The 27,565-nt window shown below is 39.8% G+C and overlaps 1 protein-coding gene across 2 annotated transcripts; it reads left to right on the top strand.

Annotated features, from left to right (window-relative positions):
• The first annotated feature begins 1,355 nt into the window (after nucleotides 1-1,355).
• On the top strand, nucleotides 1,356-27,265 carry CYTH2 (cytohesin 2). Of its 2 annotated transcripts, XM_026711746.2 has the most exons (12): nucleotides 1,356-1,498; nucleotides 5,427-5,574; nucleotides 7,702-7,768; nucleotides 8,266-8,384; nucleotides 8,710-8,790; nucleotides 10,702-10,814; nucleotides 12,963-13,111; nucleotides 13,485-13,596; nucleotides 18,551-18,627; nucleotides 20,239-20,310; nucleotides 20,802-20,956; nucleotides 22,659-27,265. In XM_026711746.2, exons 1-12 carry the CDS (start codon nucleotides 1,480-1,482, stop codon nucleotides 22,744-22,746), a joined length of 1,200 nt encoding a protein of 399 aa, XP_026567531.1. In that variant the 5' UTR covers nucleotides 1,356-1,479; the 3' UTR covers nucleotides 22,747-27,265. The 2 variants fall into 2 exon arrangements, with proteins under 2 accessions (XP_026567531.1, XP_026567530.2); XM_026711745.2 differs by lacking the exon at nucleotides 20,802-20,956.
• Nucleotides 27,266-27,565: the final 300 nt, after the last annotated feature.

Below are 27,565 nucleotides of genomic sequence, written 5' to 3'. Positions count from 1 at the left end.
CATTGTGATGTTCTAATTGCAAGGTATTTGCCAAGTGCCTGAATCGTTCTTACCTGACTGGGGGAATGTTGTGAAGGCCAAACGTTCAAGGGAAAGTTGCAAGTCTCAACATTTGCTATCATAATTGCAAACAATCGTTGAACAAATGGCGCTCATGGGGATAAAATCAGCAACACTTAGCTGGAGGTGCCTGTTTCTCCCAGTTGAAACTCATCTTTGTGCTTTGGGTTCAGTTCGGTAAACATGGGTCTAGTGTTAGCATTCAACCTGGGTTTCCAAGTGATGTGCTTGATAGTATCCAAAACACTGTCAAGAAAAAAGGAAATATGGGGTTTTAACAGCAGAATAGCAAGAGATGATTTAAGGCACCTCAGCGGCAGGATGGAGGGAATAAACGGTATAAAGCAGCAGGATAAAGGGAAAACCCTCAGTGATGTGGCAACTAAATGTACTAGTGGCCATGGAGACAACCACCCTATGATTCTGGCAGGCCTATGGAATTTGGGCTGCAAAAGTCTAGCTGACGACAAGATGGCAGCAAAGAGTCAACACAAAACTCAAACGTTTGTCAACCTGAGCAACCTGAAGACTTGTGGACTTCAATTCCCAGAATTCCCCAGCCAGCATATTCTGAGTATCTGGGAGCTGAAGGGAAACACGTCTCAGTTGCCCAGGCTGAAAAACCTTGTCCTCTGCCGCATCTCCTGACGAGCAGGATTTTTTTTTTTTTATTTTATTTTTGCAGTCCGTATACAGTAGCCGGTCTCGATTGGGTTGCTTACGCTTCCCTCATCTTGATTGACAGTTGTGGGATGAGGGCAGGGCTGGAAGAGTGACGTTTAAGACGTTCGGAATGCATAAACGTACAAATAGAAGAGGATGAGATTTGAATATAATTTGTTTTTCCTGGGACAGAGGCAAAATACCCCGCCCGTTTATGAGAATGGCAAGTTAGAATAATTGGAAATGAACTACAGGAGCAAAAATAGGAGCAGCTGCTGTTTGGATCGAAATCGCTGAATCAGACAAAGGAAATATGATCCTTCCCCAAGTCAGTTGAATAAAAACTCTAAAGGACTCTATACGATTTCTATATCTTCGTTGAAATGTGCACAGAACGAACCGGCTCAAAGTACGCCGAGTACAAGGCCACAAAAATGAGTGGGCTAGTGTAAGATTTCATTGAACAACTCACCTGTCAATATCATGCTGAGGATGCCTATTGGTTGCTACAATAGTGTACGAGTGTATATGTAATTTATAAGAATTTCCTCTCTATTGGCTGCTTCTCCTGGCTATTAGGTGGCTATTCTCGAGGTTTTTCTTTCCTATTGGCTACGCTTTTCATGAGAGGCGGAACGTTCCTTTCAGTTTAGAACCCGGCTGCTGTAGGAGGGCATTCCTGTTGCAGCACCGAAGAAAGGAGGCAAGGAGAAGCTGGGGTTCCCTTTGGCCTTGTTTGGGGTCACTCTGGTCGTCATGGAGGACGGTATCTATGGTAGGGCTCCCTAAAACTCTTCTATTGGGAACTTAGAGGGAAGATAAGAGGGGCAGATAGTGCCATTACGAGACCCGCCCAATAACTACAATAGGAAAAAGAGTGGGTGGACTGAGCCATTCAGTACCAGTTGCGTAGGGGGCGGGGCCGATCCTTACAAAGAGGGGTGAGGCTGGAGTAAACCATGCGAAATGGAAGGGGAATGCCGGGTTGGCCCGTTCCATAATAAGGAAAGGGGGAAATCTGGATTTTATTCATTTAACGATAAGGCGTGCGACGCGTTCCATCCACTAAGATATACCATTACATGAATCGGGCAGGGAGTAGGGTGGGATTTTTAGGCTCTACCATGACAAGAGGGAGGGTGGAATGCACCATTGTCTGTGACTTCAAATTAGATAAAATGGGATGGGGTCTGTTTAAGTGGTTCTCGAAAGAGATGGAGGAGGGTGAGAATTGGCAACCTACTTACTAAAGGAATTGATGAGACGGCTCTAAAAAGCACCGTTATAATTTAAATAGGAGGCTGTACCATTCCTCGGAGGGAAGGGGCAGTTTGTGGTTGGATCCAACCATGCTGCGAGGGGAAAGGGGCGAGAATTATATACTGTAAATCATAGACTCTCATCCTGTTTATTTTTAACATGTTACCCCTGCTACTAATATTACATCTTATTTATTAATATTATTTTAATAATAATTTTCTTCTTTAAATATATGTGAGCTGCCAAGGAATGGTTTAAAAAGAGTTAAAAACGGTGTTGGGCATAATTCGTTATAATAATCGTTTTTAATAAGGTGAATTGGCTGTTCAGAATTGCTCAGACTGTGAGATCAATAGCATATACATTTAATAAGTATAATATATATTAATATGTATTAGTATAGATTAGTGTATATTAATATTATAATATTTATTAATATATATTAATATTTCAGTTTTTCATTGCCTCTGGGCTCTTTCATTTTCAATAAAATAATTAAGCAACTCCCATTTCTTCTTTGAAACTGAATTAAAGTTTTTGTAACTCAAAAATATTTTGGCTATTATGTCCTTCCCCTAATTGCTTTTACAAACAAACATGAATTATTCAGAGGACTGTATGTGCATATGCCCACACCTGCAGGCTGTCTTCAGTATAAGTTCTTGTGGGAGTGCCTCTGAGCTGAAAGCTGGACATCTTAGACCTAGAGGAAGTGGCTTTTGCAAAGGTTTTTATTATTATGATTTTATATATCTTGCTTTCCTTTGCAACATACCTGATTCTCTACTCATCTCATTTCCTGCTTGTAACAACCCTGTGAAGTAGATCATGCCAGTGTTAATGACTCAAAGGCACTATCCAGAGATCAACATTTGGACCTGTGAACTTCAGGTTTTTTGACAGTTTGGTTCCTCTTACGCACACATTGTAAATGAATCTTGAATAACCACTTTAAAGCTTGCATCTGCTAACAAGATTGGAATTGTTTTAAGACGGTCACAAGTCCTAGCGAGAAGGAGGAGTTTGATGTAAATAATATGGACGATGAAAGAATGATAATAAACATTTATGTAACATTGAAGATTGGCATTGCATGGACTTGTCTTGCCCAAAGAAAGGATAGATTCCAACTGAATGCTAGGAAAAGTTCCTTATAGCGATTCAATAGTGAAATCAATTGTCAAACAAGACAAGGGGTTTCCCATCGCTGGATGTGTTCAGACAGTGACTTAATAGCCATCTGTAAGGGGTGCTTTTGTTTGGATGTGGGTATAGACTAATGTTTGTTGACCTCAGCAGCTTTAAGATGTATGGACTTTTCCCTTGCTGGGAAGGGAAGATAAACTGACAATAATAAAGTTGCTGAGATAAAGAAACACTAACATAAAAAGCTGAAAAGATAATTTTAAGGACACAGGTGAGATCATATATAAGCAAATAAGGTTGAAACATTCCTTAAGCTTTGAGAAGCAAGACAGTATTGGCAAGAGATTCAGGCAGGTTTGATACACTAGGATATAAGAGGGAGAAAAGGTAAAACACAGCAAGATGCAAGATTCTATTCTTAAGTCTATCTCAATAAAATATAGTTCTAAATTTTCTGTTTAATCTTTTTTTTTCTATTAATTTAATTGAAGTTTTTAATAAGCATAGTAAAAACCAATATAAACCAAATTGGAAGAAAAAGGAAAAGAAAAACTCAGAAGGTGCAGGAAAAATAAAATAAAAAGACAACAAAGACAATAATTAACTATCACATGCTAATATACTAACTTTCTTTTAAAGTTACAAATAAAAACAAAAGCTCACACCCTAACTTTTATTAATATGCAATCAAGAAATCTTCATCTTTTCAATCTTAGCTCAGAAAAAAAAAAGTCCACTAGGACTCAGTAAAAATATCAGAGTTTATCCCTGGTCAAATAGTCAACTTTATGTTCCTTCTTTTTTGCTCTCGGTAATCTTGACCTTTAAATCATTCGTACGGCATCTTAGATTTGATGATCACTTTTTGATATTTAAAAGTTTTCATAGTTTCCATTAGCCTACTTTGAAAATCCCATAAAGAGAATTCCAAGGATTTCTTGCCACAACTGTTCCAATTTCAGGTCCTTTTTAAAAATTTGTCTTAGATATTCCCATTTTGTTAATACCAGTTTTCTTATTTTCCATGACTTCAAACTCTATAATACATATGTTAAGTAAAGGGCTTTTAGAAAGTTTTTCTCATCATCTAAAAGTTTCTCCGTTAAAATTTGTATCTTTTCTGAGGTATTGGTTATTAATATTTCAGTTCATGCTTCAAAAATCTTTAAGATTTAAGTAATTTCTTCCTGGACTTTTATTTATTTATTTACGTTTATATGGCCTCTCATCTCATAAAAGTGACTCTGCCAGACTTACAGCAAACTGCCTCTAGTTTTCATTTGCAACCTTCATCAAGCCTCAGCTCCTAATATGGGTTTAATTTTGTATCAGTCATTTCCTATGAGTATATTATTTAATTTATAGACTTGTTTTCAAATCTTATAGCAGAAATAAACTCTGTGGCCTCCTATCTATTTAAAACTTTTTTTTTTTTGCTTTTTGCCAATAGTATATTATTTTAAATTCTCTGCTTAAAATTTCTTAAATCCAAAGAAGGTAAAACTCACCAGGTGTCAAATTAGAAATCAAAATTGCCATTTAGAAGGTCTCCAATATCCATAAAATGGTGAAATGAATGTAATTCCAAAGTGAATTTGATTAGCTTAATGTCTTTAGGAAAAATTCTGCTGCTACTTGAGAGTGCTCAAACTCAATGAGAGACCATTATTATATGGTCTCCTCATAAAGAATTCTTGTGGCCAAACTGAAGCTCTTGTTCTTCAGTGAGATTCGAAGAACTAGTCTACCCATTCTTTACATCCTTGTTCATGAACTTCAGTCAGCCATGACTAAAGAAGTCCTGTGGAATCTGATTCTGAACTGGTCTACCTTGATCAGATATATTACTTAAGACATAATATATATATTGATTGTTCTTCAACCATAATAGATCCTGCCCATTACGGTCATAAGTTGTGACAGTCATAAACCAGTCATCATGTGACCGGACCAATTTTATAACTCTTTTTTATTGCTGAAAACCAGAAGTAAATGTTGATTATCAACAAAATATCATAAATCGCAATGGGAGGGGGAGAACCAGCCACTGGAAATGGGTCATAAGTACCTTTTGGGGGGAGGTCCGTTGGGACTTTGAATAATTGCTAAGCAACTGCTCAAAAATCAAGAACCACCTGTATATTCCCTTTTGATTATGTGACACTGTCACAAATTCCTGAGATGGAGGCAAAATTTGGATTTGGACTCATTGGAAAAGACACCTCTGGTTTCTCTAATGATTCAAAGTGACAAGAAGAGTATGTTTTCTTCAGTCTGCTTCCTTCCTTCCATTGCAGTGCCTCCAGATCTGACACCAGAAGAGAGGCTAGAGTTGGAGAACATCCGGCGACGGAAGCAGGAGCTCTTGGTGGAAATCCAACGCTTGAGAGATGAACTCAGTGAAGCCATGAATGAGGTGGAGGGGCTGGAGGCCAATGAGGGAAGGTGAGGGATTCCTTCTCCCTAGAAAAGAATATCTAAAGCAGGGGTTTCCCTTGACAATTTCACAACTCCCAAAATTCCCTACCCAGCTATGCTGGCAGAGGAATTTTGAGAGTTGCCAAGATTGGGAACCACTGGTCTAAGGTCTGCTTTCCTCTGAAGACATTAAGGTTTCAGCACAGGCTTTTCTGAGACTGTTCCAGTCTTCTCTGAACATACGAGTCTCTGAGTCATCTCAGGATATGTCTGTTCTAATTATCTGCTGTTTCCTTGACTTCTGAGATTTTCTTTTAATATATAATACAAATAATGTGGCTTCCATTGATACTAGAGTATTTTTGAAATCTCTAAAATTTGTGTGCCTGTGTTTGAAGTCAGAATCTTTAATTTTTTAAAAGATGCTCTTCATTATTGAGCAACAGTTTTATATAAATGTCATTACAACCACAACTGGGACTAGCAACTCACTTGTTAAATGAAGTGGTTGCAAAGTGAAACCACAACTATGCTTACAGTCTTACTTCAACTTTCCTTTGCTTTACAGACCTGCAAAGGTTGTGAATCTGATGATTGGACATAAAACTACTTTTTCATCACTGTTGTAGCTGTATGAGACAGTTGTTAAGTGAGGACTATCTGTATCTTATGTATTCTGTTCTTACTTTGGAGACACCCTGTTTCTCCAACAATACGGCCTCCCCCAATAGGAAGTCCCAGCATGTTTTATAGGCATGAAATGAAATTAAGCCCCTCCCCCCAAATTAAGGCCTATATTAAAACATGGGGAATGGTGGGGGGCTTGCCGTTAGAAAGAACTTTTGTTGCACACCCGGATATGGTGCTGCCTGCGTTGACCCCAATATGAAGTGCTCCACTAACACCAAGGTCAACATCCAAGCCATTGCTGCCCGCCCAAAGATGCAAGGGGGGGGGGGGAATTAAGTCACCCCTGAAAAGACGGCCTAGCCATTTTTTCGGGGCTCAAAAAAAAAAAAAGACCTGGCCTTATTATATGAGAAACATGGTAGAAGGAATGTCCTTGTAGAAGAAATGATTTTATAAAGATAATGCCTATTACTATTTGTGTGAGCACAGATGAAACTCATTAAGTATACTACTTTCTTCAGCTGCATGATGTGTAATTATGCAGTTTTAATTGGTGGAAGTTAATCAGTCAAATGAAAATATAAGTCAATGACAAAAAGTTGTTTTGTAGGTTGCAGCCTTAATTGTAGGAAATATTAGTCTGAACTTCTTCCCTTGCCTTGGGGGAATCATGGTTTTTTTGTAAAGGCAGCTTTCTCTGTTCTGGATTTGGGAACTGAATTAAGTATACTCTTCATGGCTACTTGTATTATATTATGAGAACAAAGGGGTATTGTGAGATAGCATCATTCTTGAGAGACAGAAAATAAATGATTCCCAGAAAGGAGTTATTTATTTTAAATAGCAGCACAAAGCCTTTGTTGCTCTGCACTCTGATAGCCCTGCCATGCCCACCTAACCTTCACTTTCTTCTTCCTTCCACTGTTGATAAGGTGGGTTAGCCTTGCCCTGTGGGAGGCAGCTTCTGGCTATGCCAGGCCGCCTTCCCAAGGTCAAATATACCCTTCTCTAAATTTGGAGTGTCTGTCTTGCAAATGCTTCAGAAAACCTGAGTTGGGGCTGAAATAGAGGCCCAGTAGTGGCTGGCTGGGGCTACTGAAGGCCCCAGGCCCCTGCTTTATTTGCCTTTGTGCCACCACTGCCACCACCTCTGAGAAGTGTCACTGTGCAGGATGGCCAAAAGAGCAGAGATGGAGGGAGAAGATAGTCAATTGGGGAAGCTTTGAGGGGAGGCTACCCCCTACCTTCCAAGGCTCAGGGCTGGGAGAGACTAATCTGGGAATGGTTTGAATCAAGTGGGTCCTTGCCTAATGATCGGCAGGATTTTATTAAAGATGGCAACGGAGCCTGCTGGTCATGTATTGCCATGCTTAATTAGTGTGTTGCTTAGTGATGGAAATTGTGGTCCCAATTACTATAATTTACCGAGGTCTACCTGTGGATGTATTCAAAAACCTAAATGAGCTTAAAATGTTGCAGTTCCTCTCTCTAAGAGTCAAAGCTATGATTCTTTGTCTTGGACAGTAAAACACTACAAAGAAACCGGAAGATGGGGATGGGACGTAAGAAGTTCAACATGGATCCCAAAAAAGTAAGTGGGTGAAGGGTCTGCATGTTATGATATCGAAAGATTTGTCCAAGGAATTGCTGATACAGGAATTGCTGGGAATGAAGAATCATGATTCTTCTCCCCCCCCGCCCCTACCATCCTCCAGGACTGGTTAGGTTTACAGAATCAAATGATTGAGGGGCAGGAAACCCAGTTGAGAAACCCAGAAAGCCAGTTTGGTCTAATGATTAGGCATCAGGTTAGAAAGCAGGAGACTGAGTTCAAGTCCTGCCTTAGCCATGAAAACCAGCTGCAATATTTTGGGCCATTCATTCTCTCTCAGCCAAACCACTCTCCAGGTTTTTTGTTGTGGGGAAAATAGGAGAAGGAAGGTATTTGTAAAAAATCAAGATACACATACACACACGCACACACAAATAACAAACTAAATTTTCTGCGATATCTGAGCTAAAGATAATTTGAGGGTGGGAACATATTTGTGTCTGTTCTACATTTTTTCACTTCATTGCCTTTTCCAGGGAATACAATTCCTGGTAGAAAATGAACTTCTGCGCTCCACACCTGAGGACATTGCTCGCTTCCTCTACAAAGGGGAAGGCCTCAACAAGACAGCCATTGGGGACTACCTTGGCGAGAGGTGAGCAAGAACGGCAATGAGAGAAGCCAATGAGACAAAGATTGCAGCCATTGATAATACCATGCAGATTAAACTACAGTACAGAGCTTCCTGGGGCACTGGAAAAGAGCATAGATTCTGAAGTGTGGTAGATTAAATTTATTCAGAAAGGAGGGGTGTTGCCAATAAGAGAAGACCAAAATTGGTTGTTTTATAATGAATTCTGAGCAGATTTAAGAGGTCATGAGGAAAGAAAATAGGGTAAACATTTTAGTGAGTGGGATGATAGGAATAATTGTGCCTTCGAAGGAACAGGATTAATACAAACTCTTAATCTTTTATTCAGGGAGGAGTTTAATATTGGTGTGCTTCATGCCTTTGTTGATTTGCATGAATTTACTGACCTCAATCTAGTGCAAGCGCTCAGGTGAGTGGAAATCTTCAGCCATCCACTATATTTGAATCCTCATTAGCTACAGTCGTTTTCCAACAGTTTGACTGCAGTACCTCTCATTCCTATCCTTGGGGGGTGGGGTGGAGGGAATAAGAGCAAGAATTTACTGTTTCTCCTGCTAAAGGGGAAGCAGAGCTTGCCTGAAGTCGCCACTTCTGTTCCTGCCTCACCCAACTCACCCTGTAGATGAGTGGGCATCAATTCCCACAGCCCTTCCTTTAATTTTGTAAGAAATAAAATGCAATCCTTTGGCATTTGTCTCATTTATTATACTTCTCTATAGCAAATATATATGATAGTCTATAATCTATACTATGATTTATGTATGACACTATACCCCATTTCTTAACTTTGTCATGATATGTTTCTATATAGATGGGCAGAGGATCCTTTGGCTTTCCATATTTTGTTATACTTTATCTCCCAACTGCATACTGGTTGTTGTAGGTAATGAATCTCAGGTACAAAGGCTAATTATTGTTTATGGGACCAAACTATAAGAACAAATGCATAGAAAGTCAGAATTGAGAAGAAAACACAGACAGCCAATGCTGTCTCCTAGTTAGTTGCTGCAAGAAGATCACACAGATTGACTACAGACAGTGACACAACAATGTAGCAATAAAAAGCATTGGAATTTCTGCAAGAAATAGCCACTTGCCTGTAAGCCAGAATTATTGGGATCCCAAAATATACAAAGTAATAGAAAATTACTAGAAGCTGAAGTGCTCTGGGAGTTTGGCGTTCAAACAATCACCTGCCATGTAATTCTCCAAATTTAATATGCAATTAGAAAACAAAAAAGTCTGGGTAGTGAGCAGTGAAATAGCTGAAAGGAACAGAATAGAAAAGAAAGAATTGGAGAAAGACATAAAATTCTAAGACTTGCAAGTAGAAGTAGAGCAGCTGTGGCAAAAGAAAATAAAGATAGTACCCATAGTGATCGGCTCCTTGGGTGGAATCCCAAAACATCTGAAGCAGCACTTCAACCCCATAGGTGTTGACAAAATCACTATCAGTCAGTTGAAAAAGGCAGCTTTACTTGGAACAGCTTTTATCCTGCAACAATAGCTTTGATGCCATCAGACAATCACATCTACCTCTCACAGATCCTTGGGAACATCTGGCTGACTATAACGAACCACAATAATACATTAAATGTATATGTCACCTGACATATAAACAGCTTACAGTTGTCAAAACATACAAAAAAAAAAAGAACAGTAGAAAACCAAACATACAAAAAGAGAGGGAGGGAGGGAAGGAAGGAACGAAGAAGTGAATTTATTTGAATGAAGAATGCTGCACAGCATAAATTTGAATTTGTTTTCTAAACATGCAATATTTGTACTTCTAGATGGATTTAGAGATACTGGAGGGAAATTGAAGTGGTCTCTCATGCTGAGGAGCACGTCATCCTTTGCTAGATATAAGAAATGCTGAAAATAAAATGCAAAGAAATGAAAGGATAGAAACACTCAGAATGCCAAACATCCCAGCTATGGAATCAATTTGTAATGAGATCTGTAGGATCTCTAGTTTTCAAAATAAAGAACATATCCAATGCAGGTAGTCCTTGACTTACAACCACAATTAAGCCCAAAATTTCTAAGAAAGACAAGTGATTGCCCCACTTTATAACCTTTCTTGCCAGAGTTGTTAAGTGAATCACTCTGGTTGTTAAATTAGTAATATGGTTGTTAAGTGAATCTGTCTTTCCCATTGATGTTGCTTGTCAGAAGGTTGCAAAAGGTGATATGTGGGGTTTTTTTCAGAGTGTTTACTAAATGAGTGGCTGTAAATTGAGGACTACCTGTATTTCAGATCAGACAAATGAGAACTTCTCCTGTGTCTTAGTTCATGGCTTCCCATTCCTCTTTGCAGGCAGTTCCTGTGGAGTTTTCGATTACCAGGAGAAGCCCAGAAAATTGATCGTATGATGGAAGCTTTTGCTCAGCGGTACTGTCTGTGCAACCCAGGGGTCTTTCAGTCTACAGGTACAGCATTTCTTGAGAAAGAGAATGGGGTCTCTTTAGTTAAACTCAGGCCTCCTCTGAGTTAATGAAGAATGTGGGCAGTACCAGGACATTCCTGCCATTTATTTCCCCGGGAGTTCACTGATACTTGCTTCCAGAGCATATCTTTCCTGCTTACAAGAATTAAAGGTTCATCAATGTCTATAAAAGTACAAAGCTTCAAGAGAACAATTTTTTCGATGTGAGAGTCAAAGTCCCTCCCCAAAAACCTTATTAAATTGTAAGAGAAGTTCAGAAACATTGGTTGATCCTCTACTTTGTCACACATTTTGCATGCTCTATCAAACACATGTTCTTTGAATTAAAAAACAACCGATTCAATAACGGGAAGAGATGAGATCTCATTGTCCTAATAAAGGAGAATATTTGTAGCTAAGGCTTGAAACGAGGAATCCTTGGTGCTGTCTAAGCTTGGTTGTTTTCCTGCAGTCATTGCACTGATGATGTTGCCTGATGAAACATCTGCAAGAAAACAACCAAGATCAGAGAGCACCAAGGACACCTCATCTCATTATCTGTTATTGCATCGGTATGGTGCATTGTATCTGGGTTCTGGTGGGAAAATAGGAGTTGGGAAAGGCTATATACCAGAGGTCTCCAAACTTGGCAACTTTAAGATGTAGCTGATTGGAGAATTCTGGAGGTTGAAGTCCACAAGTCTTATTACCAAGTTTGGGGACCCCTGCTTATATACACTGCCTTGAACTTTAGATACCTCTTGTATGAAAGGGTAACTAAGCAATAAATGTTTATCTGAAAAGCGGGGTTTCAGGAAAGAAGAAAACTTTCATCTAGGCCTCAGTTGGCCAAATTCGTTCTGTAACCACAACTTGTTTACCCTGGAGCGGAGTGATCCTAAGTTTCAAGGGATCAATTTTACCCTGCAGAATCAGATTTCAGATTGCCTTAAATGGGGATCTTTGTTAGAATCGCAGCAAAGATGGTACTAGATCGTTCTGCATTGGACCACAGCCTACTTTAATCTATTTCTAAGTATAGTTACAGTTATCCTTTGATTCACATATCTGTTTATCTGAATCGTAAGCTCTTAAATATTCTAAAAACTACTTGTTAGAAATAGCTTGTGTAGAATAAGGTGAGAGTAGGAGAGTAAATTACAAACAAGTAATCCTCGTCTTACAGCATTTAGTGGCCATTCGAAGTTACAACAGAACTGAAAAAAGTGACATCTATTTTTCACATTTATGATTGTTGCAGTATCCTTACCATTACATGATCAAAATTCAGCCACTTGGCAGTTGACTTCCATTTATGACGGTTGCAGTGTCCCAGAGTCATGTGATCACCTTTTGCAAACTTGTGTCAAGCAAAGTCAATGGGGAAGCTTAACAATCGTGTTACTACCTTAACAACTATGGCAAGAAAGGTGATAAAATAGGGCAAAATTCACAACAAATATCTCGCTTAGCAACAAAAAGTTTGGGCTCAATTGTGGTTTTAGGCCTATATATGTTCGAATCATTATGTTTGAATATTTCCTTCAAATATTCCTTAAAAATACTTAAACACATTAGAGAAAAGCTTTGCATCACATTCTTTCCCTGAAACATGTAGGTTGCTTCATACAGGAAGTATTTCTAAAATATTTTCTCATGTAGCCTGTTAAGTAGTTCAGACCTGAAGCACAATTAGAACTGCTAACTATTTTTATTCTAAGGTTACATTAGCAGAACATTGCAAGCCTGGAAATAATTTCTCCAGTCATTTACTTTTATTCTGCAGAAAACTAGGGTGAATCCCTCCTTATAGATTTTCCACGTCCCCTTCGCTTCGATGGGGTGAGATAACTGTCTAGGCTGCGGCTCTTCCTTCTGTCTCCCAGGGTCATTGGCACATTCTATTATAGAGTAGTCTGAAATGGTCCTGTCTAAAGGCTCTATAATAAGGTACTCACAGCATTTCAGAGCAGCCCAAAAGATGAAACAAATGAGCTGAAGTTCCAAAACTTACGTCCCCTCAAGTATTTTTCCTATAGTAATGATTTTAATCCTCTAATGAGAACTTACAAGCAGAAAACCTGTACCTCACATCTACTCAGATGTGTAGAAGTAAGCTCTGAAATGCTTATTTAGTTCTTTGTTCCCCCAGATACATGTTATGTCCTCTCTTTCGCGGTCATCATGCTAAACACCAGCCTTCACAACCCCAATGTCCGAGACAAGCCCACGGTCGAGAGGTTCATCACTATGAACCGTGGTATCAATGATGGGGGCGACTTGCCGGAGGAGTTGCTGCGGGTGAGGAGTTAGCAAAGTGAATGCAAGGCTTGTTTTTTAGCTAGATGATTCTCTGGTTTAAAGGCTAGAGGGAGCCATACTGGGGAATTCTGCAGGGTTGAAGTTCACACATTTTAAAGTTGCCAAGGTTGGGAAGCCCTATTCTCATACCTTGTTTTAACATAATGCTATTACTGCGACTGCAGTTTCTTCTACATTTTAAATACTTTGCTTTCATTTGCAAGTGCGTTTTCTGAATTATTTTATCCACTCCATTGTATAGTTAACCAAGCATGGTCACTGTGCCATGGACATTCAAACATCTTTTTTCTTGCCAAATTGGAAAGGAATATAATCCTGCCTGTAATTCCTCTCCTTCCTCCCCTCCTGCTAGAATCTGTACGACAGCATCCGTAATGAGCCCTTCAAGATCCCAGAAGATGATGGGAACGACTTGACTCACACATTTTTTAACCCTGACCGTGAGGGCTGGCTCCTCAAGCTGGGTGAGAGGCACACCCCCTGTTTCCCCTTTAAACACTATGGCCTTTTCTCCCCTTCCCCTCTATCCTTCCCCCTGCCCTTTCCCACCACCCCACCCCATGATCTTTGCACGCCTCTGCACTCTCCTCTCTTCCCCCCCACCTGTTGTGTCATTTAAAGCATGACCTCTCTCTTCATCAGATCAAAGGGATCCTCCTGAAATCCACCCTGATGTCCCTCCCTTTCCCATTAACCAAAGATATATATCTGCCTATATATATAAAAATAAAAACCACGGGGATCCATTGAATTGCAGAGGTCTTCATTTTTCTCCCCACCTCCCAGTTGAGGTGGATCTTCTCTGACAGATGATGAGAGGGGTCTGCTGGGATTTTTGTGAATTGCCTTTAAAAGCAGGCAAGTAACCAAAACCCCAGTGTCAGGCCACTGAAAGCCATATCTCTGGCGTCTGATATTTCACCATTATTGATGGTACCTTTTCAAACCTATTGGATGCATCTATAAGTTGTGGGGAAGTTAAAACAATTAAAACAATGGAATATTCCAGTCTTAAATCTGGATTCATAGTCAGATGATGCAGTCTTTGCTTTTCCACACTACTTAGGGCAATTAGCAGAACTACTACCAGTTTAACTTCTGTCATAAAACATTTTTATTAGTGTAGATAAAAATGCATATTGTAGAGTACTGGTAATTCTCTACTCTTGGGCTACATTGTAAACCAGAGACAAAGAATTCCTCCTTGGAAAAGGAGCATACTGCTTTATGATGTCATTGTTAGCTTGAAGCAAAGTGGAATAGTACTCTTGACAAGAGTGAGGCACAAAATAGGTGAGCTTTAGGACCCTCAGGGAATCTTTCTCTCCCTCCAAAGTAAGCCAGGTGCAATATAAGGTCCAAAGCAGGCAAGGCCATGAGTGTAAAACTTCAGATCCAAACTAGAAGAAATCCAAAGCAACATCAGAGTCAAAAATGGTATAATCCTTGGGATCAGCTGTTTTAAGTGATTGGATGGGACTCTGGTCACTGAGTCCTGGTTTCCTACCAGGAGATTGAGATAGAATAGTACAGGTAATCCTTGACTTACAACTATTTGTTTAATAATCATTTGTAGTTACAACAGCACTGTAAAAAGTGACTTACAGATAGTCCTTGCATTTATGACTATTCCAGTGTCTCCTTAGTCATGTGTTGCCAGGGTCATGTGATCCAATTTTGGGTGCTTGGAAACCCACATGCATTTATCACGGTTGCAGCATCCCAAGTTCATGTGATTGCCTTTTGTGACCTTCCCAGTCAGCTTCCCACAAGCAAAGTCAAGGGGAAGCCACATTCACTTAACGACTGTGGTAAAAATGGTCATAAACCTGTGCATTTAATGACAAGTTGGAAATCCAGTTGTGGTTGTAAGTTGAGGACTACCTGTAACGGCTTTATTTTGCTCTTCTATCTTCTGGTTAGAACTTAAATCAGGGTAAATGTTCCTGTTGGTTCTTTTGCTCTTATAGTAAATCTTGGCTTCAGAGCAGAAAGCAAGTTAAGGAGTAAAAGCATATAAACGGAGGCGATTTCACACTTGCTGGTAAAAATAAACCACTTTTAAGTTCGTGGCTGTTTCCTATCACATCACCTTTCCTATGCTTTGGTCGAGCAACACTAGAATGTAGTGTTTGCTGTAGGTAAAATATTATTGCACGTCTTTTGTTGCCAAATTGAAATAGAGCAGGACAGAACGACAGTAAAAAGAAAAGGAGGATTGTGTGGCCCAAACATTGTATGTTCAAGGTGGAGGAAACAAGGAAAAAAGCAATATTTGGGCAAGGGAGGGGTGAGAATAGAAGTTAGCCCAGTCATTTTCCTCAGAGAATTAAATGGACCATGAATTAATTTTGAAGAGTTGTGCTTGGAATCAGAATTCTTGGCTTGATTAAGATGCAGCTTGCTGGACAAGCCAGAACTCTTGGTGATGTAATAATCTACCTGTAGAAATGAGTGATTAGCAAACTATTGTTGCAATCATTTTTGCCTCCCTGTGGAGGCCATTATGTAGCAAAGTTGGTTGCATCATGGTTTGTAAATGTCATCTAAATCTCTGAGCATTGATGTCCAACTTTGGCAATTTTAAGAGACCTGTGGACTCAAAAGTTGCCAAGATTGGACACTCCTGTGCTAGAGATATAACCTGTCAAAGGTTTAAAAGGCCTTGTCATTTAGCAAAGAAATGTCTATCCCATTTATACCCATCCCCATAAAATTTAAAACCTTCCTCCCTCTTCCTGTCCCATTTTCCTATCCCATTGCCCCCAAATGCCTATGTCTGTGTTGGAGGATTTTTGATTTGACCATGTACTTCTACCTTATGTTGATGTAACTTGTTCTCCTTTCTCTCTCTTCTTCTCTCTCTTCTTCTCTCTTTTTTTCTTCTCTCTCTCTCTTTCTCACCCCCATTTTCTCTATCCTGACTCCCCTGGTCCCTGCCTTCTCTTCTCTCTCTTTGCTCCCTTCTTTCCCCACCACTGCTACCCTACCCCCCTCTCTCCTCCACCATCCCACGGTGCGGACTACATTTGTTCTACTGTCTGAATACTGCCCCCAAACCAGGAGGTAGGTGAGAGGAGGGGGCCTTTTGCTTTGCAGCTGAGAGGTGGTTTGCCTGGCGCATCTTGGACTGGAAGTGGGTCTGCGGTTGGGCTTTAGGGCATGCAGGGGTGGGAAATGTTGTAATATCAGTTGTGACGGGTTCAGTGGATCCAAGATGAATGTGGAGGAGATGTAAGGAACTAGCATTCTCTTCACCCCTAGAATGGTACATGTCTTGATGCAGGGGCAAGCATCCATTTTCTGTTGAGTATTCTATCATTCCCTCAATGATCATCTGTTTGGGACCATTTGCTAATTAGAGGGTGGGGCTGCAGCAAAATCAGTGGGTTGGGGCACCCATTCTTTCTCTCTCTCTCTCTCTCTTTTTTTTTGACACTCCATTCTTCCCTTTCTGACACTTTCCCTTCTCTCTCAATCTGTTTCCCCCTCCCCATTGCAGCAAACCACCAGGTAATAGACACAGCTGTTGACAGAAGTCTGAATTGATCATGCTTATAGCTTTAGGGCAGGGCTGCATACAATGAAGCTGTGGTGCCACTGGAAGGGAAGGACAAAACATTAATGGATTGAGAGGCTGAGCATGTTTTGTGGGGTGGTGACAAAATTTCATCTCCCAAGGCTTTGCAGTTAACTCTCATACTTTCAGTCCTGTTACCACCATATTCGAACAGTACAATTGTTGGTATTTTGGGGAGGTATGCAGATAGATTGTGAATTGTCCACAATCTGCATGTCATAAATACTCCATCTATCTTAATGGATTACTGTTTAGAAAACTGATATATCCTTTTTCCCCCCCATTAAAGAAAGAGAGAGAAGGTGGCTGCCACAGAACATAGATTCTTGTACTTTTTAATACTCATGCAGATTTCAAGATGCAACCTGTTTGGCAGGGAGTATGTTATGGGTGTCAGCCTTCAGGCTGTCCTTAGCTTCCCAGAAGTATCTGGCTTGCAATTGTCCGAAGCAGCAAAAGACTGGGCTACGTGGATTATGGATTTTTGATGTGTCTTCAAAGAATATATTGGCATCTCATAGCTTTGTCCATTTCCATTTGAGAGGCTAAGTGCTCTTTGAAATTACCTTAATTGAGGACTGCAAAAAAAAGAAAGAAAGAGTTGAAATCCTTATCCAGTGATAAGCCAGATTTGCACCCATGCATATATACAGATTAGCTTTGCCTCAAGCTGGGAATGACTGTTGGCTTTGCAACGAATTTGAACTTGTATCTTGTTTCAAGCCTAGAGCAATTGCTTGCTTTGCATGCTAAAAGTACTGCTTTTTCTTAAAAATGTAGGTTGAGTTCAAAAGAATCAAGTGCTTATGCAAAAGTTCCCTCTGGAGTTGAGAACTTTGTTTAGAGAGGCTAGAAATTTCTCCCAGACTCTTCACAGTGATCTTGTTTAAAGGAGATTTGCTTCTGAGACACAGCTATGCTTTGTTGGAGTAGCTTGTCTTAAGTCAGGAGTATATTTGTTTTTAGAGTATCAATTTATGCTCAGTGATAACCTTGATATTTAGTTGCTAAAACACACACCCAAATTGTCCCAAAGGTCCTTTTTTCAACAGGCAACTGGACTTTTTTGTTTTTCTTTGAAGAAGTTATCCCCAAAAGCCTGAGCCTGTGTTCAACAGTTAAGGGGGATACAGGGCAGAAAACTTCCTGCAGAAATCACAGCTCCAGTTTCTCAATGACTCAGGTGACTCTGAGGATACAGATAAAATTCCAAGTGGCTTCAGTGACTCTAAAAAGAATGCAAATGACAAAAACTGTCTGCAAGGAATATCAGTCCTTCCTTTCCAAACCATCCAGTCAGTGCTGAAGAAGCTCCTTGGATGAGAAGCAAAACATCTTCAAAGAAAAACAAGAAAGTTCGGTTGCCTTTTGAAAAAGCACCTTTGGGATAACCTTCACCTGGATGACTGACAATCTCCATAGACACATGCTCAAATTAAAACTATCCCACTATTACGAGCTTCAGGACAACCTTACAAATCTTGGCATTAAAAAGTTCTTGAATCATATCCATTCTCATGTTTAAAAATATAGGACATGGTAATTGAAATCCTTCAGTGCTCATAAAATAAATCCACTGTTGGAAAAGGTACTATTTTGCAAACTCCTAGAACCTTTTCCAGCTGTGTTTCATTACTTTGACTTAGTTTTGTGCTCTTTTTGTCTTGTTCTTTCTTCCTTTTCCCCCTCTTGTGTCTTATATTGTTTTTGAATTCTTTATTGCATTGGCTTTGTTCATAAGCATGGCTTCCTACCCCAAAATATGAAGATAGAGAAAGTTTAGCAACCAAAGTAGACATAGATGTAAAATGAGAACGGTTTCCCCTTCTTGTTTTCAGGAGGACGAGTGAAGACCTGGAAGCGACGCTGGTTCATCTTGACTGACAACTGCCTCTATTACTTTGAATACACCACAGTTAGTACAGTTTCCCTCTCCCACCCATCCTGCGCTCCTCCTCTTAGCAAGTGGGAATCTTAAAGAGTCCTAGAGTGTGCAGTTCAGTGAATCAAATGGGCCAGATCAGCAAGGCAGCTTGCGAAAACAGGATGGTAGTCTAGGAACAGTGGCCCACTTGAAACAGAGAAGCTGCTCAAGAAATATTACATTTACAACAAATAAATAGGCAGAAAGAGGGTAAGATGCAGCAAACTGTTCCCCTAAATTTTGCACGATTAACAGCTGGCCCATAACTGCTCCCTCTATGGTTTTTACAATTGTAACCAAAATCAACAATAACTCAAACGCAGGAGCATCAGTGCTTTCCCAAGTCCTACAACCAAGTGCTGTAATAGATGAATATATTATGAGAAGCTAGGCAGAGAATGCCACCTAGTCTGTCACACTGGTGAAGAGCTGGTTTCTCTGGGTTAAGACTCTAATCTTAAAGATTAAATCTATATCATCTGAAGTCATCAGATATGATGATTGTAAGATTGAATCTGGTTCAGTCATCAGAACCAGAGATTTACTCTTCTGAGCTTTTCAGCCTTTGCTGGAGCCCATCCTCAGGGAACTTCTCCGTATTGGTATACATGCTTTGGGCTATTCTGTGAGTAATATTTATGTGGTGCCTTCCTAATGGCTGATTGATGTGTTGGTGGCTGGAGATTGGCTGAAGTGTCCTTGTGCTGACAGGCCCTCATGGAAGGGCCCTAAGCTGGTGGAAAATTAGCACTCCTGTTAACTGATAAGGGAACCATTTCCCAGACTTCAGTAATTTCCATCCAGCCAATGGGAACGCACCACATAAATGTGACTCAAAGAATAGCTCAATGCACCTATTCCAGTGGAGAGAAGATCCCTGATGACGGGCTCCAGCATAAGTCCAAAAGCTCAGAAGGGTAAATCTCTGGTCCTGGTGACCATCCCAGATATGACCTTGCAACATTATCCCGGGACATGTATATTTGCCTTCGTTGAGGTATGATTATCCTCACCCTTGATTTTATCTTCACAACTGCCTTAGGGAGCTTCGGCTGAAAAATAATAGCAATAGCACTTATACACTGCTTCATAGTGCTTTAAGCCCTCTCTAAGCAATTTACAGAGTCAGCATATTGCCCCCCCCAACAACCTGGGTCCTCATTGTACCAACATTGGAAGGCTGAGTCAATCTTGAGCCAGTTAAGATCGAACTCCTGGCAGTTGGCGTGGTCAGCCTGCAGTACTGCATTCTAACCACAAGGCCACCAGTGCTCACTAGAATCATCTAGTGAGACGGGCGTGTGTCCAACACTAAAACTACTATATCACAGCAGTGTTCATTCCTCAAACTATAGAAAAGGCCCCATTTTCTCAAATGTGTGCCCTCCAGTCACATTGAGAATATTGCTCTGAGAATTTCCAGCTAGATATTAGTTTATGGTTAAACATTTTAGGAGCTATAATCCCAAATTAGGGAGACTAATTAAACTTGGCTCTCCAAGGGATTTCCTGGAACAGATGCTTTCAATGCCCTACCTTTCCTACCTACCTAGATTATTGGGCCTGTTCTGTTTCATTCATATTTTTAAAATCCATTTTTAGGATAAAGAGCCAAGAGGCATCATCCCATTGGAAAACCTAAGCATTCGGGAAGTAGAAGACCCACGGAAACCAGTAAGTGATGCTACATTACGATTGCTTACAGCATTGCTAAAGTGGCTACTTGCTGGATATGATTCGTGGTTGGCCACTCTTTGTTTGCATAAAAATTTATATTTCACTTTTCTTCTGTTTATCTGCCTTTGACCAACTGTCCCCAACTAAAGCTTGTGCAGGCAGGCAAATAAAGCATACTTTGAAGACATTGGATGGTCAGAGTTAGCAAAAGCGTTTTTTAAAAAAATTCTAGGAGAGATCATTTCCATACTTCATTTACCTCTGTTTCATATGTTTCACAACCAAGCTCAGGGAGCTTCAAGGACTCTACAGTTCAACCCTGAATTACAAGTATTCCCTTTTATTTCTCTTCCCAAAATATTATCTTTTTATTTCCCTTCTTTGTACTCACAAATCTGCTGGAAGGCATTTTCATAAACCATTTGCAAAAGGCAGGCCTTTTAAAGGCTTTCTCTTCCTTTCATCACTCTTTTATTTTATTTTTGTAGAATTGTTTTGAGCTCTACATTCCCAATAACAAGGGCCAGCTAATCAAAGCCTGTAAGACTGAGGCGGATGGACGTGTGGTTGAGGGGAATCATATGGTCTACCGCATCTCGGCACCTACACAGGAAGAAAAAGACGAGTGGATTAAATCCATCAAGTGAGAATAAGAATTTATTTCTTTTTCAGGATTCTTGATTCCCAGCTCTAGCTCCTCATAATCCACTTTAAATTCCAAGACTATTTAGCAGAAAGCAACTGATTTAACTTCTGTGGAGATTAACCAAAACTTTGGCACAGAATCGTCAGAACATGTTATAGTGACCATTCCATAAATCTTGAAATCTCTCTGAAATTTGGCATCCCTACTCTGACTTAATAAGATTTGGGAGATATTCTTTAATAAAAGAAAAAATCTGTTCAATATTGGGAGACACAGACATTGTCTCAGGCAGGGGGGATCCCCAACCTGTAAGCCCAGGCACACTACTGAGCTGTGAGACATTTGCAACCGGGTTGTCAAAATGACCAAAGAGACTGCGCAGCCTCACTTGCACAAGCAATGAGTGAGCACGTGCATGTGTGCTCCATTTGGATGAGCGGTGGGTGCATATGCACACCACTCACAAATGGAACACGGGCAAGTGCACTTGTGAGAAACCATCCCCCCCCCCCAAAAAAAAAAACGGTCTACAAAACTGGAAACGTTGGGGAACTCTGGTCTTAGGGATATCTTTTTTCTTTTTCTTTTAATCCTGTCTGTTCTTCTCAGTTAATATCTGTCATGCAGAGATATTCTTAAATTAGAAAGATTTCTTTTGTCCAAGAAACCTTTGGTAACATAGTTCAGAAATGAAAAAGAAACTGATAGAATATTCTTAATATAGTCCTTAGAGATTTTGGAGCTACAGGAAGAAGAAGAGAAACTTGATTTGGTAATCTTAGAAGTGGTTCTGTTATATAAAGTACTGCTGGAAAGGCTCAGTTAAGGGTCCCAAGTTTTAATCTTTCCACATGCGTTAAGAATGAGAACAGCCCAGAGAGGCTTTCATGCAGTTTAGTAAAGGCTAAATGTTTTACTCAACGTTCTGAATAGGACATAAATTCAGAGTGGGGTTCTTGGAAAACCTAGAGCTAATAAGGCAAAAAATTAATGTTGTAGTGCCACTTCTTTGTAGTAAGTGGGTAATGCAACATCTGCAATCAAATAGCCCATAAAGCCTAGATATGTCCAGTTTGCTTCCTTCAAAAATAACTTAGCATGTAACCTACCGTATTAAAATATTTAGTCAAAACTTTCTCATCTTAATCTCTTGGTCTGAGGCTGCATTTCCTCATTGCAGTGCATATAGCAAGATTGCCTAAAGAGCACGCCTTTTGTTGTGACTTAACATGTCGACAAATATATATAGACATGTCATTTACTTCTTTTCTTCTCTCTCCTGGTTTTTCCCCCTCCTCATTTCCTTGTTAAGCATATGTTTAGACCACTGATTTGATTGAAGGGTTAGTTGGTATAACACAATGGGTGGAACTAATAGAGTTAAACTGAGCTAAAAAATATGGGAGCCCAACCACTATTTTAACATGTTCTGTGGAGCAAAGGGCATAATATAGCATAATTTTAGATTGTCGCTTGTCCTATGAACACAGAAATTCTCTGACATCAGGCAAGGCTTGGAATGTGCTGTGTTATATAAAAGCAACCATTATAATAATGGCTAAGCAGGATTTGCAATTTGTACTTCCAGATCTACCCACCAGCTAAGCTGCTTGAGGTTTAAATGGGGATAGAGGGAAACAGTCCTTTTCCCTCTTTTGTACCTGGCTCCTTAATGCTCCATATCACACTTTCTTCGCAGGGCTGCTGTAAGTGTGGATCCTTTTTACGAGATGTTGGCTGCCCGCAAGAAACGCATCTCAGTGAAGCAGAAACAGGAGCAGGCATGAGGTGGGGATTAGCTAGTTCCCACCCTTCCCCCTCTCTGTACATCTTCCTGTATCATCTCTCGGATCTTCTGACAAGCCCACCTGGGTTGAACTCCATGAAACCAACTATTCCTGTTGTGGGTCCACCACACTTCTTGGCCAGTCTAATGGCATGCCAGCATCCCACTGCCTCCACTCACTCATCTCCCCCCACCCCCGAGCTTCCTCTAGCCCTGTAGGGGTTTGCCAGTGGGACTTGAGCTTGGGAACTGCCATGGTGCGGTAACTTCAGGGAATGTGCATCCTTTGTGTTTTGAGGCAGCTTCTCCAAACTGAATTAATCTTCAGCCTTCATCAGACAGAGTCAGTTGGTTTCGAAGCCTCTCACTTAACCCCTCCACACCTTGACTAGGGGCAACCAACTTTGATCATGGTAAAAGAACATTTCCTATTTTGACTGGACTTCTTCGTTCTGCTTCCCAACATAACAGCTGGTCTGCATGTCTGAGAAGAAAAAAATTGAAAAACCCCTTCAGATTATTAGCAATTTAGAATGGGGAAGCCCTTGTTTTCACTCCCATCGCTACAGAAAAACCGCACCTTGCTCGCCTAAGCCAAGCACATCAGGGAGTAAGCTAGCATGTCTTTCAAATTGCTAGTTTTCGGTGTTTCAGGATCACTCAAGTCATTTAATTTCCCCAAACTGCTTCTTGATGCAAATAATCACATGAGCATTTTTGACATGCTTTTTCTCTGTAGGATGTCCCTTTGAGTTTGTTGCCAAACCAGCCATATTGTGCATCCAAGAAAACAGTATTCTGAGTCTGACACATTAATGTTTATATATACCCTATTCCCCATTATTTGGGCTTACAAAAGGAAGTAAACGCACCAACAACCAGCTGGGGCCAAAGAGCCAGATAACTAAAGTATATGCACTGACATAATTTTGAACACTATTTGTAGCCTTCAGCAGGAATAACTGACACACATTTATAACTGACAGCTTGTAATTCTTCATTGTTAGACTCAGAAATCATGGTTCCCAAACTTCTTTGACTGCCAAGCAAAAACTGACAATCTCCTCAATTACTTGTAGAGTCATTAGAACATTGACACTACCGCTAATTCTCCCTGCTCTTTCCTGCCTCAAGTGTAGCAGCAAATATACGTGGGGCTTCCTTCTGTAGTTAATTCAATATGTTTTTAATGTCATACAGAGGAATTCAAACGAGAACACTCCCACTGGCATGTCTCTGTATTGTCTTTTTCAGATTCAGATCTTTCTTAAAATTCTGGAAACTGTTTTCTTCAGTTATAATAAGTCACTATGCCATCAGGATGGTTAAAAAACTGTCTCTCCCATTTTTCCAGAACTGTTGATACTTACTTGCACATTCAGGGTTATTAGATCAGAGAACAATAAAGAAGAAAAAGAGAATTAGCTTACGAATTGGAAGAAAAATTAGTCTGTGTAATTCACTTTGGGGGTGGGGGGATCTTAAAAAATGCAAAAATAAGATAGTCCTTGATTTATGACCAGTCTCTTAGCAACCAAAATAAAAACATCCTCTCCTCCCAAGTACTTACAACCCAGATTCGAAGTTCCAGATCTAGGGCCCGACCCCAACCATGCAATGATTACATTGTGGGGGTTTGGCAATCATTTTGCATTATATGGGCATTTTCAGCTTTCCATGGTTACATGACCAAGTTTTTTGGAAAAAAACAACACCCTGACATTTACTTAACTGGCAAAAGTACACCCATTGCAAACATAGGCCCCGAAAATGTTGAAAATTCAGGTGGTTTGCGTGATGACCCATTTTAACAATTAGAAGAACGTATGACCATAATTCCAGGCTCAGTTATGTGAAGGTCAGCCTGTAGTTGTTGTGTTACCCTTTCCCCACCCTCTCCAAAACTTAAGTAGTTTGTTCTTCCCCATGATAGCCTCACCTCACTCCAAAGGCCGTCTCCTACTGCAGTGAGTGGGATATTGTACCACTCAGAGCTCTAAATCTTCCACCACTGCTTTTCCTCAGGTTGTCCCTTGGGTATAACCCTCGGAGCCTGAAGGCTTTATGAAACCCTGAGTTTGGCTTTCTAAACTGCCAAGCACTTTGTGGCACATCTCAGGCCTTCGTGAAGGAATAGTGCAAAGTCCTCAGGAGCTGCAAAGGTCTCTGGCTTAATATTATAGTACCTTCGTCCATGTGCATTTCAGCCTGATCAGCATCCCCTGCCCCAAGAAAAGCTACACTGACTGCAGCCAGTACAAATCCTGTTGGGTTTAAACTGAAAATATCTCCCCCCCAGGTTAGAAACGCTGTGGTCAGAATTAGGGGTTGTGTTTTATTCCATTTAGAAGAAAAGCATGAGGAAAAAGCAGCAAGTGAAAAGAAAGGGATTGATATTAATTTTCAGTCTTTGGTAAAAATAAAAGAAAATCCAGGATACTCTTTAAAGCAGCATTTTCCATCACAACCCATTAACAAGTTTGCTCAGAGCTGGCCCATCTGCTTTATACCTGCTCAAACCCATTGTAGGAAACCCCTTAATCCCTAATCCTAAAGGCTGGCTGGGGAATTCTGGGAGTGGAAGTCCACAGATCTTAAAAGTTGCCACGGTTGGACAGCTTTGCCCTAACTCATGACTCCTTTTCAACGTTAATTTAATTGCCTCCCCAAAGTGGCTAGCCTTTTTCCCTTTCTTAACTAAAGTTAAATTATATTTCAAATCCAAATGTGTAACATACATATTTTTATAAACAAGAGCTTCAGAAGAGGAAAACTAAAATTATTAATCTCATAGCTGGCAAAGAGGGAAAGATTGCCTTTTTTCCCAGCTGTTTGTCATAACCAAATTATTTCTCCCAAGTTATGATTTGTGTAGAGATGAGAGGCCGGGGAAAGCTCCCTTTATTTGTTTGAAGGATCACTTTTTACCAAGACTTCCTTTTCAGCTGCTTAATAATGATCAATTCCCCCCCCCCAATACACGCACACACACACACACACACACACACACACTTTCCACACTCAGTATTGCCCTTGGTTCTTTGACCTGCCTTCTGATTTTATATCTCTGGAAAAGCATCTTTGTACATAGGGACTGATTATTACTTGTTCTTCAGCAATACAAAATATTCCTTGTCTCTATTACTCTTTATTGTGGATTTTAATATCTGTCTTGTAGGAAGGAGGTATAACAATTTCCCCTCTCTCCTTGCTCCAGAAAACAAAAAAGAGAAAGACGGGCATTTTTCATTGAAAGAAACTATATGATATTTCCTTTGACAGTGATGTTTTTGATTTATTTGTTTTTAAAGAAAATGTTAACTATTATTTAAAAATTTAATGTATACATCTCTGGATGATATGTAAACACCACAAACTTACCTATGTTTTGGCTGATTCATTATTTTATTGTTATATTTATTAAGGACCTAAGCTGGCCAAAGGGGAGAAACTGAAGTTGTGAATTCACGAACATTTGCTTTCTTTTAGGTATCCTTTTTACTTAGAAAAAGGGAAAAGGAAACTCCACTTAAAAAACAGCATCTGAAAAATGCCAGAAAAGGATAGAAATTGCTTAAATATAACCTTTTCCCTCTACCAAAGGCTTTCCAGAAGCCAGGTTAGATCCTAGCATTGGACTCAGGGTCACCAAGGAATCCTTGAGGCTATTAATATACTGCTGATCTTGCATATCCCTCTCACTGCCAAGGAACCAGATGTAATACAGTAAATACCATTGATAATAAGATTGTGAACACATGAGTGATCTACCTGAGGAACAAACCTGAGTCCCTTTTCTCCCAAAATAAATGCTTAGTTTTCTCCTTCTGACGTCGAACATTTCCTGGCAGTCTGCAAATGCTACTATGAGTGCTACTTGTTTTATTTTATTTATATCCCACCTTTATTATTTTTGTAAGTAACTCCAGGTGACAAACATACTTCTCCCTCCTCCTACTTTCCTATTAATAACAGTTAATACTATTAATAACATATCCTACTCTGCTCTATGCCTGGGAGACATGATTACAGGAAATCTGATGTTTTATGTGTTATGTCAGCAAATACTCATTGAGTAATTTATCTGTTCAGTGGTCCCACCCGATAAGAGATGTTATTTAATATTAATAGCTCTGAAGAGATTACAGCTGTAATTTTATAAAATTTGCATAGGGAAGAAACAGAAATCGTTAAGTAAAAACTTTATTTCTGGATTAGACACCCATGTACTATAAGAGACATCTCCATAGCCAAAATATGCATGTTAGAACCAATTCCTTTTACAATGATACTTGGAGGATTTTTTTAAGCATTTAAAAACTTAAATCTGTCTCCTATTTGGGACATCTCTTAGTCTAAATGTATATTAAACATATTTAATTGATTTATTTGTTAGCAGTCAATAGCATGAAATTACATACAAAGGTTTACAGAATCCAGACATTGACTAAATCAGACTTCATTTCTGAAATCTAGAAGAATGGTCTTCAGATCAAGATTAAAAATGCGTATGTAAAATGGTTAACTTTTTATTAGTGCTTTTGTTCAAAATTCACAATGGATCATCAAGGAAAGGTGGCATCTTAGGTTTCTCACTATCCAGTCTCTCTAATTTAGCGCCTTCCAGACAATTGGGGAATAGAACTACAACTCCCAGAATTCCAAGTAAACAATGCTCAGGATAACAATGTTAAGTCCACATCATTTTTAACTAGACAATGAGCTTACTCTCCTAAAAATAAGCTCTGTTTTGGGGGCATGTGGGATGTGCTACTAAACTAGTAGCGAGGGTACTTATAAATAGAAAAAAGACACGTGGA

The sequence above is a fragment of the Pseudonaja textilis genome, chromosome Z, assembly GCF_049901715.1.
Source record: "Pseudonaja textilis isolate UNSWEBS1 chromosome Z, rPseTex1.2, whole genome shotgun sequence".
NCBI lineage: Eukaryota > Metazoa > Chordata > Lepidosauria > Squamata > Elapidae > Pseudonaja > Pseudonaja textilis.
Note: the sequence above shows the minus strand (reverse complement) of the source record. Positions and strands in the feature narration are given on the sequence as shown.

Coding starts and splice junctions, on each gene's coding strand:
- CYTH2 (XM_026711745.2), top strand. Junction 5,575..7,701: donor CTGGAGGCCAATGAGGGAAG/GTGAGGGATTCC, acceptor TGTCTTGGACAG/TAAAACACTACAAAGAAACC. Junction 18,628..20,238: donor ATTACTTTGAATACACCACA/GTTAGTACAGTT, acceptor ATCCATTTTTAG/GATAAAGAGCCAAGAGGCAT.